General features: G+C 40.4%; 1 protein-coding gene across 1 annotated transcript in view; it reads left to right on the forward strand.

The window, feature by feature from the left end:
• Positions 1-19,750, forward strand: part of RNF17 (ring finger protein 17) — a 195,667-nt gene that overhangs the window by 166,306 nt on the left and 9,611 nt on the right. Inside the window, 5 exon segments of the mRNA XM_056133014.1 lie at positions 5,626-5,706; positions 7,233-7,358; positions 9,250-9,306; positions 16,177-16,293; positions 18,154-18,322. Of these exon segments, the coding sequence (XP_055988989.1) occupies positions 5,626-5,706; positions 7,233-7,358; positions 9,250-9,306; positions 16,177-16,293; positions 18,154-18,322 (550 nt within the window).

Consider the following 19,750-nt stretch of genomic DNA (forward strand, 5'->3'; position numbering starts at 1 on the left):
TTAGAAAAGGACCAACAAAAGGAGTCCAAACAAGGCAGAAGGAAAGAGATCATAAAACTTAGAGCGACATGGACACCCAAAAAACAATCCAAAAGATCAATGAAACCAAGAGCTGGTTCTTCGAGAAAGTAAACAAGATAGTTAAACTACTAGCAAGACTCACAAAGAGAGAGAAAGAACCCTAATAAACCTAATGAATCAGAAATGAGAAGGGGATATCACAACAGAAACCAAAGAAATTCAAAAGATCATAAGAGACTACTTTGAAAGTCTGTATGCCACGAAACAAGAGAACCTAGAAAAAATGGATAAATTCCTAGATTCCGACAATCTCCCAAGGCTGAATCAAGAAGTTGTACAGTACCTGAATAGTTGTATAACATCAAGGAAATTGAAACCGTAACCGAAAGTCTTCCCTAAAACAAAAGCCCATCTCGGGATGCGAGATGCGTGCTGAAAGTAGACTATAGACCAAACACGATGGCCACTCAACCTCTATTGCAAACTACAACACCCTAAAGGATAGAGTGAGGAAAAGGGAATGTCCTGCCACAGATGCGGGGTGGGGTGCGGGGAATAGAAGGTGGGGGGGAGGGCTTCTAGGATCATTGATGGTGGAAAATGGGCACTGGTGGAGGGACGGGTACTCGACCATTGTGTAACAGAAACACAAGCACAAAAGTTTGTAAGTCTATAACTACCTCATGGTGTTTCACTAATAAAGAAGAAAAATTTTAAAAGGCATGAGATTGTACAAATTTTATTAATTTACCAAAATTTAACAAATTTGAAGCTTAATGTTTTAGGCATCATGTTGCTGCTATACCACAGCCACCACCAGAGTCCAATATCCCTCTACCACTGTCCCGCATTCTTTCTCTTCCATATCCCATGCCCCTTGTCAGACTCAATTTTACTAGTTTAATCTTAGAGTTTCTTTTCATTAACCACTGCTTTTTTTTGTCTTTTTATTCTCTTTGTATGAGTGAGATCATCATTTATTTATTCTTCACCTTCTGACTCACTCCTCTTAGCATGAAACCATCTAATTCCATCCAAGCTGTGTGAAATGCAAGGTTTTATCATCTTCTCTCTCTCACTCACACACACACACACACACACACACACACACACACACACATACACACATATATATATAAACTGTTCCATCCATTCATGTTTTTTTTTGGTACTTGGGTATTTTCAGCTCTTCACTAACTCCTATTCCGGATCTTGTTCTACTTGTTCTACTACTACTACTTGCCTCATTTTTTAATGGGATGGTTTTATTTTGTTAAGTTCTGTAAGCACTTTATATCTCTTGGATATTAGTCCTCCGTAAGGTTTTATATATTGTGCAGTTATTTTATTCTGTTCAGGATATATTTTTATTTTAACTGTGGTTTCTTTTTTTGGTGCTGAAACTTTTTAGTTTGATGTAATCCTTTCATTTATTTTTACTTTATTTTTTCTGCCGGTGAAATTGAGTCATTGTAGACACTAACTGTAGACAGTCCGTAACAGATAGTTATGCCTTAGTGTGTTTAATGAATTTGAGTCTAAAATGTATGTATTTCCTCATTTCAAATTAACTTTTTGCATTTGATTTGAAAAGGGGGTTCAAATTCACTTTTTGCATGTGGAATGCCAGTTTTTCCAACTGTTGTTGAAGAGGTTTTCATCATTCTACTTAATATATCTAGTTTCTTCATCATAAACTGACGTGATCTGAGTATTTATTCCTTGACTCTCAGCTCTATTCCACTGTCTTTTAGAGTCTGCCTTTATTCTTTTTTTTTTTAATTTATTTCTTTATTGAATCACCGTGGGAAAGGTTACAAAGCTTTCAGGTTTAGGTCTCAGTCATGCAAATATCAAACACATTTCCCTTTACCAATACTTATTTTTTACCATGAAGAACCCCAATAAAACCCCACCCCCCACCCCTCCCAGTCCCTGTGGGGCAGATGAATTCTAGTTAACACTCTATCTGCTTTGATTAAATTCATTGTTTCAATAAAAGATTCACCACTATTATTTAGAGTTTACCCCCCCCCCAAATCAGACATGTTGAAAAAGCATTGTGAAGTGATTTGCTTTCTACAGCTGGGTTCAAGAATTAAATGTTGGTTTTGGATTTCTGCTATTTTACTTATTGACCCTGGAAGTATTTCTACTGAAAGTCAGATAGTTAAGAAATTGGTTTCTGTGCTCTGGAGTCGTGGCCGTGCTGGAGAGCTGCTAGTGGGGGGCAACTGGTGGCCTCGGTAGGGCGTGAAGGGCGGACCGAAACGCCCCCCTTCCCATGAGGTTTTAGTCGCCCCCACTCCCCCGGCTCATACCTGCTGTCCACAAGGCTCCCATGCGGCCGCCATCTTTCTTTCCAGAGAGGAGAAGGCGACTGGGGCAACACCCTTTCCCCTCCGGACAGACCTGGTGGCCTGGATTAACGCATAGTCCGTTCACTTTTCTGCTCCAAGCTGCCGGGTACTGCATTAAGTCCTTGTGCTTCTGGGGCCGTGGCTGTGCTGGAGAGCCGCTCACGGGGAGCAACTGGTGACCTCGGTAGGGCGTGAAGGACGGACCGGAACGCCCCCCTTCCCATGAGGTTTTAGTCGCCCCCACACCCCCGGCTCATACCTGCTGTCCACAAGGCTCCCATGTGGCCGCCATCTTTCTTTCCAGAGGGAGGAGGGCGGAAGGGAGCAACACCCTTTCCCCTCCGGGCAGACATGATGGCCTGGATTAACACATAGTCCTTTCACTTTTCTGCTCCAAGCTGCTGGGTTCTGCATTAAGTCCTTGTGCTTCTGGGGCTATGGCCGTGCTGGAGAGCCGCTCCTGGGGGGCAAGTCTGCCTTTATTCTAATACAACTCTGCTTTTATTATTGTAATATTATATAGTATAGTTTGAGGTAAGAAAATGAAATGTCAGGCAGGAGATATAGTGGTTAGGGCATTTGCCTTGCACACAGCTTACCTGAGTTTGATCCCCAGCATCCCATAAGGTCCCCCGAACCCAACAGGAACAATTCCTTAGTGCAGAGCCAGGAGTAACCCTGAGCATCACTGAGTATAGCCCAAAATTTTAAAAAAATAAAAAAGTCAAAAAAGAAAATTTAAATGGGAAAATATGAATAGACCTGTAAAAGTATTTTATCCTAAGAAAGTAAATATTGGCTTTATATCAGAAAATATTATAATTTTAGCAATAACACATGAATGGAACATTTTAATTGTTCTTTAAAACCATGTAATAGCATAGAAATTCTTAATAATCCTGAAAATAAACAGTTTTTATTTGAAACTTTTGAGGAAGGGAGGGAGGAGAGGGGAGAGAAAGAGAGAACACAGGCTTCTCTAGTGTGGAGAGAGCGAAACCCACAGTACACATCCTAGCATTAGGTCTGAAAGTGCACATATCAAAAGGGGAGATGCGAGCAACATGTGCACCTTGAAGATTTTTATATTGCTCCTCTTGAACTCATCCCATAGTTCTCTGCTGCACTGTTCATATCTTTTCAAGCCATTTTCCTTCAGTTATTTCATAGAATATAACTCCTTCATGTCTCGGAGCTTCTTGATCTTTTTTGCAACTTCTATTCAGAGCTTCTACTGAATATTTTATATCACCTCACATGCTCTTTATTTCTATCATTTCTTATTGTAGTGGTTTTCTCATTTTGACTCTCAGACTTTCTTATTCTTTGCTGTGTGTGCCATCATCTTTTAAGCTCATCGAACATCCTCATCATGGTATCACTAAGGACATTGTGGATTTACTGAGCTTGTTGGTGTTATTTGTGCCTTTAGTGATAGTTTTCGCTCATTGAGGTTGGTAGACTTCTACTTGTCAAGCCTTTGTAGTTAGACCCCCTGGAAGATGCTGAGGAATTATGCCTGGGGTTACTCTCTTCTTTCTCGCCCATCTGTACCAAATGTATCCTGTCACCTTTTGATGGACATTCAGGTTGATTCCATGTTTTGTCTATTGTAAGTAACTCTGCTGTTTTAAGAGTGCAATATCTTTCAAATTATATTCATATTCACATAAATTCAGAACTCTAAGATTTTTCATTTTTATTTCTTAAAAGAATCTCAAGACAATTTTCCGTATACACTATACCAATTTACATGCCCACCACTAATACACCAGGGTTTCTTTCCCCTCATCCTTCCAATCTTTGCCTTTTATCCATTTTTCTTGGGTTACTTTTCCTTGAGGGATGCCCTACACATTAGTGTTTGGGTCCCCCACCCCGCGACATTTCTTTGATTCCTTGGTGCCTAGGCTCAGTGACGCAGGGGGGTAACTAGGGTCACACTGCTTAGGAGGCCATGCCGTGCCAGGGATCAAATATGGATCTCATTCTTTCATGTAGAGCACGTGCTCCATCTCTGTGAGCTATCTGGCCAACTTTTGCTTGCAATTTTGTTGTGAAGTTCCATGTGTTCTTTGGTATTTTGCATATAAATTCTTGTCGTATATTTGATGTGCAAATTGCCTTTGCATTTTTTCAAATTTCTTTTACTCTGGACAGATTTTTATGTAGCTTCTTTTTTTAATTCTTGCTTTTTTTCCTTGTTACAAATCACGAATCACGACCATCCTGTTATTTGTCGATTGCCTCGAGCAGGCCCCAATAATGTCTCCTTCATCCTAGCCCTGATATTTTTAAGAAAGTGCTATATTCAAGGCTCTTTAGGAGAATGAGACCCATCATTGTTACTGGTATTTGGCATATTGGGTACGCCACGGGGAGTTTGCCAGACTCTGCCGTGTGGGCAGGTTACATTCGGTAGCCTGCCAGTTTGTCCAAAGTAGGAATGAGATAATAAGATGTCATAATAAGATGTCGCGCGGCCGATTTGCGGCCGTGCGGCTCCGGGAGCTGGTTTTTATAGTCTCTGAGTCTTGGATGTTGATGGGATTATACGGCGCCAGGGGGCCAGTTGGTGGGTGTGACCCCCGCCTCCCCAGAAAAAAAGAACTAAGAATCAGGGCTGGGGAGATGGCAGGACTTGCACCCAAGTACTGCATCCCTCAAGTACCCCCAGGAGCAGCCAATATGTCCTCGCCCTGCAGTGAGCCAGGACTGGCCGAGCACCACTGGGTGTGGCCCAAAACAAAACCGAAAGTAGGGAAAAAAAGAATCAGGTCAAGGAGATAAAGGTCAGAGCTTACAACCCGTGTGCTGGAAGGCCAAAGAGGACCCATGCTGCGGGCACCCCTGCCCTGGAGCCTGCCAGTCTGAGCCCTAGGTCCCAGGGACTTCTGGGAACTGCCCAGAACTGCTAAAGCTCCAAGCACTTTCCTTGTTAATGACATTTATTTTCCAAGCATATCACTGATGTTGAGGTCCTGTAGGGTATCACCTATGTTTTCTTGCATTTATTTTATAGTTTTTTCAGTCTAGTACCAGAATCTTTAACCCATTTTGAGTTAATTTTTATGTATGGTACTAAATAGTGAGCATGTTTTCTTTTAATATATGTTTGCGTTTTTAAAGTGCAAGCTGCTTTGAGTATTACAGGGTGATGTTAAGACTTTTTTTCAACACTTTCATTATACACTGCTCTTTTTCATGTATTTTCAACTAATTTGACTTTATTATTCTTAAATAGGTTGGAAATATCTGGCAACCAGATGCTGTAGAACTCCTGCGGGAACTGCTTTCAAAGAGAGAAGTGGAAATTCATACCATGGTAATTTATATTAAAAGCATATTTATTAAAATTATTTGCAGTAAAGTGTTAGAGGTAATATGATTTGAGGCATATTTTTATGATGAATGGTATGTGACTAAATATATCATTTACATAAAAGTAACACCTTTGTTACTACAGTTGTTTTAAATAAATCAAACTGCGCAAATTCCTAAGAATTTTCCTAATCACTGAAGTCAGCTAATAGTTGGCACTTACTTTGAAATGGATTTTTAGCATCAGAGTCAGAGGTGTTTATAAATTAATGTAGTAATTGTCAGGGTGACTCTGTGCACGTAATACTGCTAGAAGTTAGCCAATAGAGGTGATTCAAGTAGAGTAACTTTACTGTTGGTTATTTTAATATCAAGAGCTCTCTCTGTCTCTATAGAAAAAAATTGGAGAAGATAGATGGAAATTTTCTCATTTACCGAGGTATCTTTCTTTGCCTCTCATAGTTTAATGTGATTATAGTACAATACCAAAAGCTGTCTGATTTCTTATAAATTATGAATATACAGCCTTATTTCTGGAACCTTCCCAGACCATCTATACAAATAAAAACAGATGGTGCTTTTATGTGCTGGGCTCAGCTGCAGGGGCAGCTATGAACTATATGATCAGAAATGCCTACCATTGTGAAACTTCATTTTCATGATAGGAAACACAGAATATAAGATAAATCAGATAATAAGAAGTGGAAGAGATTTTTTCAGGGTGATAGGAAAGGGTGGTTAAGGGAAGAAGATTTTGTTTTAAAGGTAGACTCCCAGGAAGCTATCACTGCAAAAAAATGGACTTGAGGGAAGAGTTTAAAATGAGAGAACAAACCAAAGTAGGCAAAGAAGGTCATGGCACAAAGATGCATGGAGTGCTGAGAGAGAATTTGCTTAGAAAAGAAGAAGGAATAGGACAGAGTGAAATACCTTGGAAATTTCCAAGGACTGTCGCCTGTTCAGGGAACGTGGGTGGCTTTGAGGGCACCAACAAAGGGATGACATCAACTAACTTTGTGTTTTAGTATTTTCCCTCTGCTGCTGTAATGAAAAACTGGATAGTACGAAAAGTTAGAAACAAGGAGTTGTCCTGGAATGCTAAGTGTAATAACATCAGTTTTCACTAGAGTGCGACTAAGTAAAAATCTTGAGTAATTAACAGTTTATTAGCTATGTGTATGTTCAGTAGCTAATAGTAATTAATGAAACCAAAAGTTTTTAAAATGTTATCATGATTCCTTTTAGATTTTCTATTCTAATTCCTGCTATCTTTTAAAATTCTTCTCCTTAATATAAATTATTATCATCTTATAAATGATGTATATACAGTAAGATATTTTCCAGTAAATAAAAGTGTTACACCTTAAGGAAAGTATATTTTATGTAAGCCAGAGTAGTACAGTTATTGCCTATAGTCTGCTAAAATATGAGAGAAAATTTATATTGAAAAGCCCAAACTGTGATTGTTAGAAATATTTTTCTGATTATAAAATTTTATTTTCCAAATAGATTATATTTTTATTTAAACAGGAATTACCTGAAAACCCCTGGGGAAAATTATCTGTTCATATCTATTTTGATGGAATGTCACTTTCTTATTTTATGGCATACCATAAGCATTGTACTTTTGAACACCCTGAGGAAATATCAAAAGAAGTAAGTGAAATATTTTCTATAAAACTCTGAACTGTGGGGGCTGGAGAACTCATCATTATAGAAGAAAGATACTTGCCTTACTTGTGCCTGATACAAGCTTGAATTTCTAGAGCTATCTATGACAGTCCCCAAACACTGCCAGAAATCATTCCTAAGCACAGAGCCCAGTATAGTCCCTGAGTACCACCAGGTATGGCCCAAAAAACAACCAAAAAAATTTGACAGAAACTCTAAATTATAGAATAATGTAAAATTTAATATTTCTAGATTGGTTGTCAGCTAAGGACTCTCTCTATGAGAGATAAACTGTATTTTCCTTTTATTTGAAATTTTAACATGATTTCCATTTTGTCTTTTTTTGTTGTTGTTTTGTTTTTTGCATCACACCTGGCAATGCACAGGGGTACTCCTGGCATTGCACTCAGGAATTACTCCTGGCAGTGCTTGGGGGACCATATGGGATGCTGGGAACCGAACCCGAGTCAGCTGTATGCAAGGCAAATGCCCTACCCACTGTGCTATCACTCCAGCCCCCCTCCATTTTGTCTTTTTACAGGAAACTTGAAGCAGGAATCTAAACTTAGGTTCAATAATAATACACTCTAGTTGCTTTTGTTGCTTCTTTTTTAGTGTTTAAAAAAAATAATGGGAAAGTAGATAAGTACACTTTCATAGTTACAGATTTTTTTCACTTATTTATTTTTATTTTTTTAGTGAATCACTGTGAGGTACAGTTATAGACTTACAAACTTTCATGCTTACGTTTCAGTCATACAATGATTGAGTATCCATCCTTCCACCAGTGCCCATTCTCCACCACCAATGTTCCCAGTATCCTTCCCAGCACCCCCACCCCATCCCCCCAACTCACCCCCTGCCTGCCTCTTTGGCAGGAGCTCTCCCACTCTTTTCTTCTCTCTCTCTCTCTCTCTCTCTCTAAATTCTCTCTCTCACCTCTGCCCCCTCTCTCTCTTCTCTCTCTTCTCTCTCTCCCCTCTCTTTCCCTTCCCCTCTCTCTCACACACACACATACACACACTTATAGTTAGTTCCACCAGTCCTCCTAGCCTGTTTTCCCTGGCCCGTGGACATTAGTATTCTACTATATATACTTTTATATACCACAAATAAATGCACTCATTCTGTATCTGTCCCTCTCCTTTTGACTCATTTCACTTAGTGTGATACTCTCCATGTCCATCCATTTATAAGCAAATTTCATGACTTCAGTTTTCATTGTATAGATGTGCCATGGTTTCTTTATCCATTCATCTGTTCTTTGGCATTCAAGTTGTTTCCAGATTCTGATTATGGTGAAAAGTGCTGCAATGAACATAGAAGTGCAGAAGGTGTTTCTGCTGCGTGTTTTTGGGCCCCCAGGGTATATTCCTAGGAGTGGTATTGCTGGATCAAATGGGAGCTCAACGTCTAGTTTTTTGAGAAACGTTCATATTGTTTTCCAAAAAGGCTGGACCAGTCAGCATTCCCACCAACAGTGAAGTAGAGCCCCTTTCTCCCCACTTTCACGCCAGCACTGGTTGCCTTTGTTCTTTTGGATGTGTGCCAGACATTTTGTTTTGATCTGCATCTCCCACGTGCCTTTTGGCCATTTGAATTTCTTCTTTTAATCTATTCAACTATTATTAGAGGAAAAGGTAAGAGCTCCCACACATGTTTAATGAACTAATTACTATTGATATGTTGGGTATGATTTTTAGGATTTCATATTGTTGCAGCATTAAGTACTAAGATTAGATTTTTTTCTTATATTAACCTGAAGTAAAATGAATGCCAATAAGGACAGATAATTTGCCTATACAAAGATAAAATATGAAAATTCTTTAACCTAATATAAAAGTGGATTTATTTATAATAGTGTGTTTTATTCCAGAAACCAACGAATTACAATAAAAAGTATGAGGAGGAAAGATGGGAAATCAAGTTTGAGGTAAGCTCTTTCTAATGATTTGGAAACTTTGGATACTTCTTCGTACAAAGTGGTACCATAGGGCTTCCCAAAGTGGGCAATACACTCCTTGGGGGAACGTAGCACAATCCAGGGGTATATTAGTGCTTATGAGTGCTATTGGTGGTCACTCTCTGTCAAGTTGAAAAAGGCATTGTGAAAAGGCTGCAATAGTTCAAATAAGTTAAAAAAAAAACTCTGATACAAGTTCAAGGAAGAACAATTTTCCTTTATAAAAGCTTATTGAGTCAAGGATTCAGGATTAATGATTTCTCTGCCTTATTTGTTAAATTTTCCTTACTTCTTTGTTTCTGCTAAACTGAAATGAACAGTGTGGTTCAAACTGTTGTCTCATGGCATAATAAGCTCCAACAATACCTTTTTTTAAAATAAAGCTGCTTTAAAGAAAAAAAAAGCTCATCGAGGTACATTTAGCATATTTTAAAATTCACTGTCACTGTCCTCCCGTTGTTCATCGATTTTCTTGAGCGGGCCCAGTAACGTCTCCATCGTGAGACTTTGTTGTTACTGTGTTTGGCATATCGAATACGTCATGGGTAGCTTGCCAGGATAGCTTGCCAGGCTTTGCTGTGCGGGCAAGACACTCTCGGTAGCTTGCCGGGCTGTCCGAGAGGGGCAGAGGAATCAAACTTGGGTCGGCCATGTTGGCAGCTTGCAAGGCAAATGCCCTGCCCGCTGTGCTATCACTCCAGCCCATTTTAAAATTATATTTTTTAAAACTTTAATAATTCCATGGAACATTTATTTTTTAGTTTTATTTTTATAAAGTAGTTCACAATATTTGATTACATTTAATATTCGAACACCAATCAAACACCATTATGCCTTCCCACCACATTTGGATGTTTCAATCCCAAACCCCAGCCCCTGCCCCAAGCAGAACTGGAATAATTTACTTTGTATTGTTTGTTATGAATAAACCACTGAAAATGCTCCAAAAAACTTTCCTTAGAGGAGAGTGTGTGAAAATTGTTGTATTTCACCCAGGGGCCATTACACCCTTCTATATGAGATTACTAATATGTTGTTAAGGGTTGAGCCTTGTGTGGTTATATATATATTATATATATGTAAAAATATATTTCCCTGTAAGAGTGGTTGCCTTCTACTTTAAACCCCATGTAGTGCACTACTCTTGGAGCTTAAGTGGTATGAAGTACAAGATGTCCAGGGACAGGTTTACTCGTGGATGAGGCTTGGCCTCGGTGTGTGGAGAGTGAGTGTGAGCATGGCAGCAGTTGAGTTCTGGAGGTTTTTGGCTGCTGGGGCTGGATCCTTTGGGGTGGGGAGGGGCCTCACCCGGCCCTCTCCGGGGTGCCCTGAATGAAACAGCCTGGTGCAGGGTTGGCGGCATGGCTATGGCGTGTGTCATTTTATGCTCTCTTCTGAGAGAGAACAATGAGTCTCTGGATCATGGCCATTGACCAGACTCCCATGGCACATTTAGAATCGTACAGTCATCACCACTGCTTAATTTCACATTTCATCACACCACAAAATCCCACATCACATATTCCTCCTTCCCCAGCTTCCTGGAAACCACTAGTTTCCTGGCCTGTTCTGGACAGTTCACATAAATGGTATCATACAGTACATAATCCTCTGTTACTTCCTTCACTTGGCATGTTTTTGATATTTATTCATGTTCTAGGGCTGGAGCAATAGCATAGTAGTAGGGCGTTTACCTTGCACGTGGCCAACCCGGCTGACTGGAGTTCGATTTCTCCGCCCCTCTCGGAGAGCCCGGCAAGCTACCGAGAGTATCTCACCTGCACAGCAAAGCCTGGCAAGCTACCTGTGATGTATTTGATATGCCAAACACAGTAACAAGAAGTCTCACAATGGAGACGTTACTGGGCCCGCTCGAGCAAATCGATGAACAATGGGAGGACAGTGCTACAGTGCTACATTCATGTTCTATATCTTTTATTGCTAAATAATATTTCACTGTATGTATATACCACATTTTGTATATCTGTTCATCTGGTAATAACAGATTGTGTTCATCTTTCGACAATTTTGAATAAAGCTACTACAAACTTTCATGCTATAGATATTTATAGGGGTCACTACTCCCAGTGGTGCCAGAGGTTAAGGGATAGAGCCCTGGGCCACTCCTGGTAGATATTTGCCCAGCGAGGGCCAGCAGTGCTTGGGGGCAATTAGGACTATGACCAGCAGTGCCTAGAGGATCGTATGATATGCAGAAATTGATCTCATACATACTATAATATTAATCATGTGTGCTCTAGCTCTTGAACTTTCTCCTAGCCCTTTACGTTTGGAAATAAAATTCCTCCATCTTAAGGTGGCTGTGTACCATTTTGTGATTTTTTTGGTATTTGGATTTTGGGTACCCAGGATTCTCACCTGCAGTTCTTGGCAAACAAAATTTGCAGTTCTGATGAGGTACTGCTCAGACTCTGTGATGCCAGCAAGTAACTGTGCCACCCTGGTGGGGTATGAGGGCCTCCAGGGCCATATATATCAATCCAGAGAAACCAGGTGATGCTGGGGATTGAACCACAATGTTCACCTTAACCCCTATGTACAACCTTAAAGAACTTTTCCAAAGAGACAGCAGCATTTCATTTTTGAACCTGAAACACACAAGGGTCCCACTTTCTTCAGTATACCTACCAGCCCTTACTATCTATTTGACTTTACCTAGCCATCCTGGGATGGTATGAATAATATCACTGTGGCTTGGCCTCCCAAGCAATGGCCATGGTATATGGGAGCCTGTCCTAGTGATATTTGGCCAACTGGCTGGACAGTTCAGTGCTAGGGCCTCCAGAGTTACACTCAGAGGTACAGAGGGATCATGTGGTGCCAGGAGTTGAATTGGGGTCTCACTGCACATACATGACATGCAGTTATGACTACTGAATTATTTCCCTGGATTTTCACTGTAACTTTTATTGGCTATTATTATTACAATTATTTGCACTTTGATATCTGATAATGATCATTTCATAAGCTTATGGCTATTTTTGTTTTGCTTTCTTCATAGATAACTATGTCCATTTTCTTTGCCCAGAGCTTGTTTTTTTAAACTGTAGGAGTTCTATTTATTCAGCGATTGATTAAGCAGATTGAATTGGGCATGAACTCCACATTACTTTTTTTTTATTCAGAATGTTAATTTTTTTAAATTTTTTATTGAATCACTGTGAGATACAGTTACAAAACTTTCCTGTTTGAGTTTCAGTCATACAGTCATACTCATACACCCATCCCTCCACCAGAGTGCAAATCTTCCAGCACCAGTGTCCCCAGTATCCTCCCCATCCCACTCCTCCCCCTGCCTCTGTGGCAGACAATCTCTCCCAAACTCACTTTTGTATTGCTTGTTATGAATAGCATAAGATGCCGCATAGCCACAAGAGCAGCTGCGTGCTCCTGGAATTCTAAAATTTTAGATAATTAGGGTCTGGAGAAATCTCTGCAGTGAGCTGCTCAGTTCCGAGGTTCTTTTGTGTGTCTCTGAATTATGGCTGTTAAGGAGCTTAAGTAGCAGCCAGAAGCAGTTTGTGGGTGTGACTTCCAGGGTCCCAGGGGGATGGAGGGATGAGAAGGTCCAGCCCATCCCCTACCCCTTGAGGCCTGGAGTTCGCCATCACTGAACCCGTATACCTGCACTTCTCATTGGGTTCTAGTAGTTGGCAGTCACTGGGGTTTTTAGGGGGCAGGTGGAGAACAATGCCTGCTTTGCCCAGAGTTTGACCCAAAGTTTGTCAACAAAAGCAAAATAAAAATAAATTTAAGAATATTCACTGTCATTGTCACTGTCCTCCCATTCATCAATTTGCTCAAGCGGGCCCAGTAATGTCTCCATTTTGAGACTTGTTGTTACTGTGTTTTGGCATATTGAATACGTTAAACAAAAAATTTGGTCACATTCAAAGAAAAATCATCAACAAAATGGGAAGGTGACTACTGAATAGGAGAAAGTATTTGCAGACCATATGTCTGATAAAGATTAATATCAGAATATATAAAAACATCATACAAATTAATTGCCAAAAGATCAAATATTGATTTTTGCCAAGAGATTTAACAAGACAGTTCCCAAGGAGGTGATAAGGGATTTCACTAAGCACAACAGATTGGGGACTGCTTCCAGCAGTGCTTGAGTAACAGCCTGAGTCTTTAATGCTGATGCTGAGGATGTGGTAGTGCCTGGGCTCTATGATGCCAAGAACTACCAGGAAAGGCCACCACCAGCCATACCCAGTGGTATTCAAGGGCACACAACTGATTAAAGAAACTTTGGTACGTCTACACAATGGAGTACTAAGCAGCTGTTAGGAAAGATGAAGTCATGAAATTTGCTTATAAGTGGATGGTCACGGAGGGTATCATGCTAGGTGAAATGAGTCAGAAAGACAGGGACAGACAGAATGACTGAACTAATTTGTGGAATATAAAAATAACATAATATGAGACTGACACCCAAGGACAGTAGACACAAGGGCCAGGAATATTTCTTTATAGTTGGTAGCCTGCCTCACAAGCTGAGGGAGAAGGCAGTTGGAATAGAGAAGAAATCACTAAGTCAGTGATGGTTGGAGGGATCATTCAGGATGGGGAAATGTGTGCTGAAAGTAAATAAAAAGGACCAAACATGATAGCCTCCCTCTCAGTATCTGTATTGCAAACCATGATGCCCAAAAGTAGAGAGAGTATGGGACAAACTGTCTGCCATAGAGGCAGGGGGAGGGTTGGGATGGTGCAGATACTGGGAATATTGGTGGTAGAAGATGCGAACTGGTGGAGGGATGGGTATCCGATCATTGTATGACTGAAATTCAAACATGAAAACTTTGTAACTACATCTCACAGTGATTCAATAATAATAATTATATATATAAAAAAAGAAAATGCTTTATGATCTCATTTTCATGTGGTATCTTTTTTAAATGAACTCATATTGTAAACACACGCTGCCAGTAATGGGGGGAGGTGGAGAGTCAGGGGGAAAATGGGTGAGGGTCAATAAAATTTCCTGTAATAAGATCAGTCCATGCTGTTTGCAGCTAACAACACTGTATGTGGAAGTTGCTTATATAGTAAATATTAGAAGTTCTCATCAGCATATCTTCTCTACCCATGGCACTGGAGCAATAGTACAGTGGGTAGGGCATAGTCTTGCAAACTGCCAGCCTGGGTTCAATCCTAGGCACCCTGTTTGATCCCCCAAACACCACCAGGAGTAATTCCTCATCACAGAGCCAGGAGTGACCCCTGAGTACCATCAGATGTGGCACACAAAGCAAACAACAAAATTCTCTACCCATTACTTGAGTTATACTTAATTGTTCAATTATAGTACTTCTTGTATTCTATATAGAAGTTTCAGATAAGTGATTTGCAGAACTTTCTCCCATTTTATTTTTTCACTTTCTTGATAGTGTTCTTTGAAGGACTCAAAATTTTCACTATGATGGTCTATATTTTTCTTTTGCTGCTTGTGTTATTGGTATGGAAAGTAAAGAGTTTTTAGATAGAAAATTTGTATTGACAAGTAGAATTCTATTCCAGTGATTATAAAAAATAGTATTGCAGCTCTAGGAAAGAGCTCAGGGGTACTTGCCTAGTAAGTGCTAGACCTGAGTTAAAGCCCCGGCACCACGTGGCCCGTGAATACCACTGGGTATGGCCATGGTGGCCCTCCCGGTAGTCCTTGGCATCACAGAGCCCAGACACTACCACATCCTCAGTATCAGCACTGATTGTTCCCCAAGCACTGCTGGAAGCAGTCCCCAAGCCCTAAAATAAGTGCTGCTTGTGCTTTGGGACATACTGATAGAATCCAACAGGAGGCAGTTACTTTCAGCTGCACGCTCTGTTAACTACTTCAAATGTTTTGTCTTCTCACCAGCTTGAGGAGGTTACATAGCAACAAATTGATCTACAAATTTGAATGTGATGAGTTTGCTTCTTTGTTAATTACTATCCAAGAATTTTAATTTACTAAATGAAAGCCCACATTTTATTTCATATATGCTTTTCAACTACTACTAATTTCCCAATCCTCTTGGTAAACAGGTAACTTTTTATTATAATGATTTTATAGAAAGAGCATACCTGTTTGTTTTGGTAAAAACCACACCAAGACACACCGAGCAGTACTCAGGGCTTTCTCCTGGTTCTACACTCAAGAATTGCTCTTCGAAGGCTCAGGGGACAATATGGGGTGCTGGGCATTGAACCTGAGCCAGCCACATGCAAGGCAAGCATCTACTCACTGTACTATATCTTCCAGGCTCAAGAGCAAACTTTTAAAAAATAATCTTAAATCTTCTTTTGGCATTTCATATATTGTTATAAAATCAGTAGTCTAGTGATAGCACAGTGGGTAGGGCATTTGCCTTGCACACGGCCGACCCAGGTTCAATTCCCAGCATCCCATATGGTCCCCCAAGCACCGCCAGGAGTGATTCCTGAGTGCAGAGCCAGGAGTAACCCCTGAGCATCACAAGGTATGACCCCAAAAGAAAAAAAAAAGTAGTCTAAAATAATGAAATATCACAAGTCCCCCTCAGCCAGGGCAAGTATTCATCGTTACAAAAATGGTGTGTATAAATGTGTATTTAAATATTCACATGGGTTGTTCCTTTTAAACACAAAATCTGTTTTTAAACTGGTAGAGGGACAATGAAGACTAAAGATCTTTCATTTATTATTGGTCCTGCTACCAAAAAAATCATTTTGTTTTCATTATCTAAGAGCTTGTTTTCGGCTAAATAAACACTGTAATGAATTTAAATAACATGAAGGATTTCTGTTAACAGTTATTCTGAAATTTAAATTTATTTGTGATTTTAGGAATTGCTTTTGTCTGAAACAGAAACTCCTATTTTACCACCATATTTATCTTCATCTCTGCCTCCCCCAGAAGAACTCTATCCTGTTCAAGTTAAGCATGTAATCTCACCTAATGAAGTACGTAATCTTGTTATAAACTCTAGCTAGAATTGGATTTGTTCCTAGTATTCTGTTTTGAAATAATTGAAAATTGGTCGCTTCCAGTTTGCATGCCCTATTATTTCTTAATCAAAAATGTATTTGTACTTAATAAGGCAAATGTTTCCTTTTTTGTTTATTGTTTTGTTTTGGGGGGCAACACCTGGCATTGGTCAAAGCTTACTCCTGGCTTTGCTCAGGGATCACTCCTGGCAGGGCTGGACCATATGGGATGTTGGGGATTGAATCTAGATCTGCATGCAAGGCACGCACCCTACCCACTGTACGCCAGCTCCAAGGAAAATGTTCCTTAACCAGTTCCATATGTTTTTTTTTGTTTATACAAGATTTTTAAACTGGAACTCTTTTCATCTATAAAATCTTACATATCTCATTCTCCCGCACTCTTCATGCACTCAACCATGAACTCTCTTTAACCTGCTGTTTTGTCTGTACTACTTACTACCTCGTAGTACACTCCATGCCACTTTCCTCACTGAAATGTAATTCCATGAAGACAGGGATTTTTGACTGTGTCACTGATGATATCCCTAGAATCTAGATATATTCCTGACACATAGTAGACATTCAGTAAGCATGACTGACTATATACACAAATTGTCTTGCGGGGAGGAGTATAGCAGGTAGCTTGCCTTGTGCTCAAACAATCCAGGTTTGATCTCAGCACCATATGGGCATCCAAGCCCTGCAAGGAGTAATCCCTGAAAGCAGAGCCAGGAGTAAGCCCTGAGCACCTCCAGGTGTGGCCCATAAATAAACGATAACAAAAGCTGTTGTCTGGGAAATGGCTCAAAGAACTGGAGTGCCTTCCTTGTATCTAAGAGCCCTGGGTATAAAAGGCACTGCAGAGCTTGCCCAAGCACCACCAAGAAAGACCCCAGACCACCAAGTCAGAAAAAGTCCCTGAGCAACCACAGGTGTGGCCAAAGGGGAAAAAATTGAGAAGGAAAAAAATATTTCTTATGATAAAGTAGCATAGGCATTTCTTCAGCAATTTTCATTAGTAAGCTGTCCTCTCACATGAAGGGAAGACTTTGTCACAGAGACATAGTTTCATGTGACTGTTAGTCTGTTTTATTTGGGGGGGGGGGGAGAGGTAATTAACTTTGTCTGCTGCATAGCAAAACTGCCGAAATTTAGCAGCCTAAACAGTACATGATAATCTAGCATCTTGCTCAAATAATGGCTCAAGATTTCTCAAAAGATTTCATGAGAAAGGTGGGGGGCGGGGGGGGGATAAGGACTTTTAACAAACTCAAAGATGCCAACTGGAGGCTCACTTCCTTGCCCTGGCACCCTCCTCTCTGCCCTCTTCAGTTTGTGCAATGGTAGGTGGCACCACTAAAATGGCACACATCTTTTATAATCTGACCTCAGAAGTCATGCCACAATTTCTGGGTGGTGTGTGGGAGAGGGAGCGTCACAAAAATTAACTCTGAAGTGATGCGGAGAGAATCATTGAAGACTTGTATACCACAATAATTTTCTCCATATTTAATTCTCCTTGGGCTGGAGCAATAGCACAACGGTAGGGCGTTTGCCTTACAAGCGGTCAGCATGGCCAACCCGAGTTCGATTCCTCCATCCCTCTCAGAGAGCCTGGCAAGCTACCGAGAGTATCTCGCCCGCACGGCAGAGCCTGGCAAGCTACCCGTGACGTATTCAATATGCCAAACACAGTAACAACAAGTCTCATGATGGATACGTTACTGGGCCCACTTGAGCAAATCAGTGAACAACAGGAGGACCGTGACCGTGACATAATTCTCCTTATTAAGAGATCACAAAACATGAAACTTTTTCCTTCCCTCTACCTAGGTGTATATTTGCCTTGATTCTGCTGAAAATGGCAATCTGTTTAATAAGCATAGAAACTCAGATGACAGTGGAGTAAGCTGGGAATCTGTGTCTGAGAATCTTGAGGAAGCACTACAGAGATTTAATAAGAAGGTGGAGACATTTCCTCCTCTGACAGATTTTAGAACAGGTATACGATCTTCTCAGAATAATTCACTTATTAATAATTGTCATTTTATTTTTTTATTAGTGAAACACCATGAGATACAGTTACGGACTTACAAATTTTTGTGCTTGGGTTTCAGTTATACAATGATCAAGTACCCACCAGCGCCCATCCTCCACAACCACGGGTCCCAGCATCCCTCCCACCCCCCATCCCAGCCTGTCTCTGTGGCAGGGCATTCCCCCTTCTTCTCTCTCCTTTTGTGTCCTGTTTTGAAAGAGAGGCATTGAGTGGCAGTCATGTTTGGTCTATAGTCTACTTTCCACATGTTTCTCCCATCCTGGGAGGATCTTCCCAACACCCTTTATTTGGTGCTTCCTTCTCTGAGCTTCCTTTTCCCCTAGCACGTGTGGCTGGCCTCCAAGTCATGGAGCAAAATTCCTGGTACTAATCTCGGCCACTCCTGGGTGTTAGTCTCCCATTTTGTTACTTTATGTTCCCCAGATGAATGCAATCTTCCTGTGTCTATCCCGCTCTTTCTGACTCATTTCGTTTAACATGATACTTTCCATGTCGTACCTTAAGTGTCATTTTAATGGGCTCTTTCTAATCTTACTTTTGTGTTTTCTTGAAAAGAAATTGAACCCAGAGTCTCATTCAGCACATGGACTTCACCAATAATCTCTGACCCTCAGTACCATTAATCAATCATTTTAGTACACTCACTTTGAATGCATGATATCTATGGATTAAGATGCTCTTAGATGATCTTTTCTATTTTGTAGTTAGGTGAACAAAGAGAAGATTCTTAAGAGCTATGGGTACTTTCATTTTCCAAAAAATAAGACTACATTCAAAAAATAATTGCTTAGGACCAGAATAATACCCCAGGTGGCCAAAATGGGTTCAATCTCGCATCCCATATGGTGCCCCCAGCCCTTATGAGGAGTGATCCCTGAGCACTGCCAGGTGTGACAAAATGAAAGCAACTATTCCAAGATTTTTCAAAGCTTGAGGTTTTGCCACTAGCTCGGAGTATTGGACCTGTGAATCAATATATAAATGAAAGTACTTTTAGTTAGAAGCAACCTAAGCTGATCATTTTGGAGTGGGATAAGTGAACTCATCTGGTATACTGTCCTCTCAGTAGCTGACAGAGTTAAGTCCTGTTGCTTTTTCTTCTTCTAGCCCATTCTATCTCTGTTTACATGTGTGTGTCTTTACTCATATAAAGACAGTGCTAGTGCCGATAATGCAAATACCAAGAGTAATGTCTACATATTTTTTCAGTACATAATATAGAAAATGTATTTGCTCTTGATATCTTATATGTATCAGGTTATTTTAGCAAAGAAAGCATTTTCTTCAAAGAAGAATCACACAGCACATGTGCACTCCCCCTATAGGGAATCTTCCTGCTCCACACTATAAAGACCTGACCTCACTCTTCTC

Source organism: Sorex fumeus, unplaced genomic scaffold (genome assembly GCF_029834395.1).
Source record: "Sorex fumeus unplaced genomic scaffold, SorFum_2.1 ptg000095l, whole genome shotgun sequence".
NCBI classification, from domain to species: Eukaryota; Metazoa; Chordata; class Mammalia; order Eulipotyphla; family Soricidae; genus Sorex; species Sorex fumeus.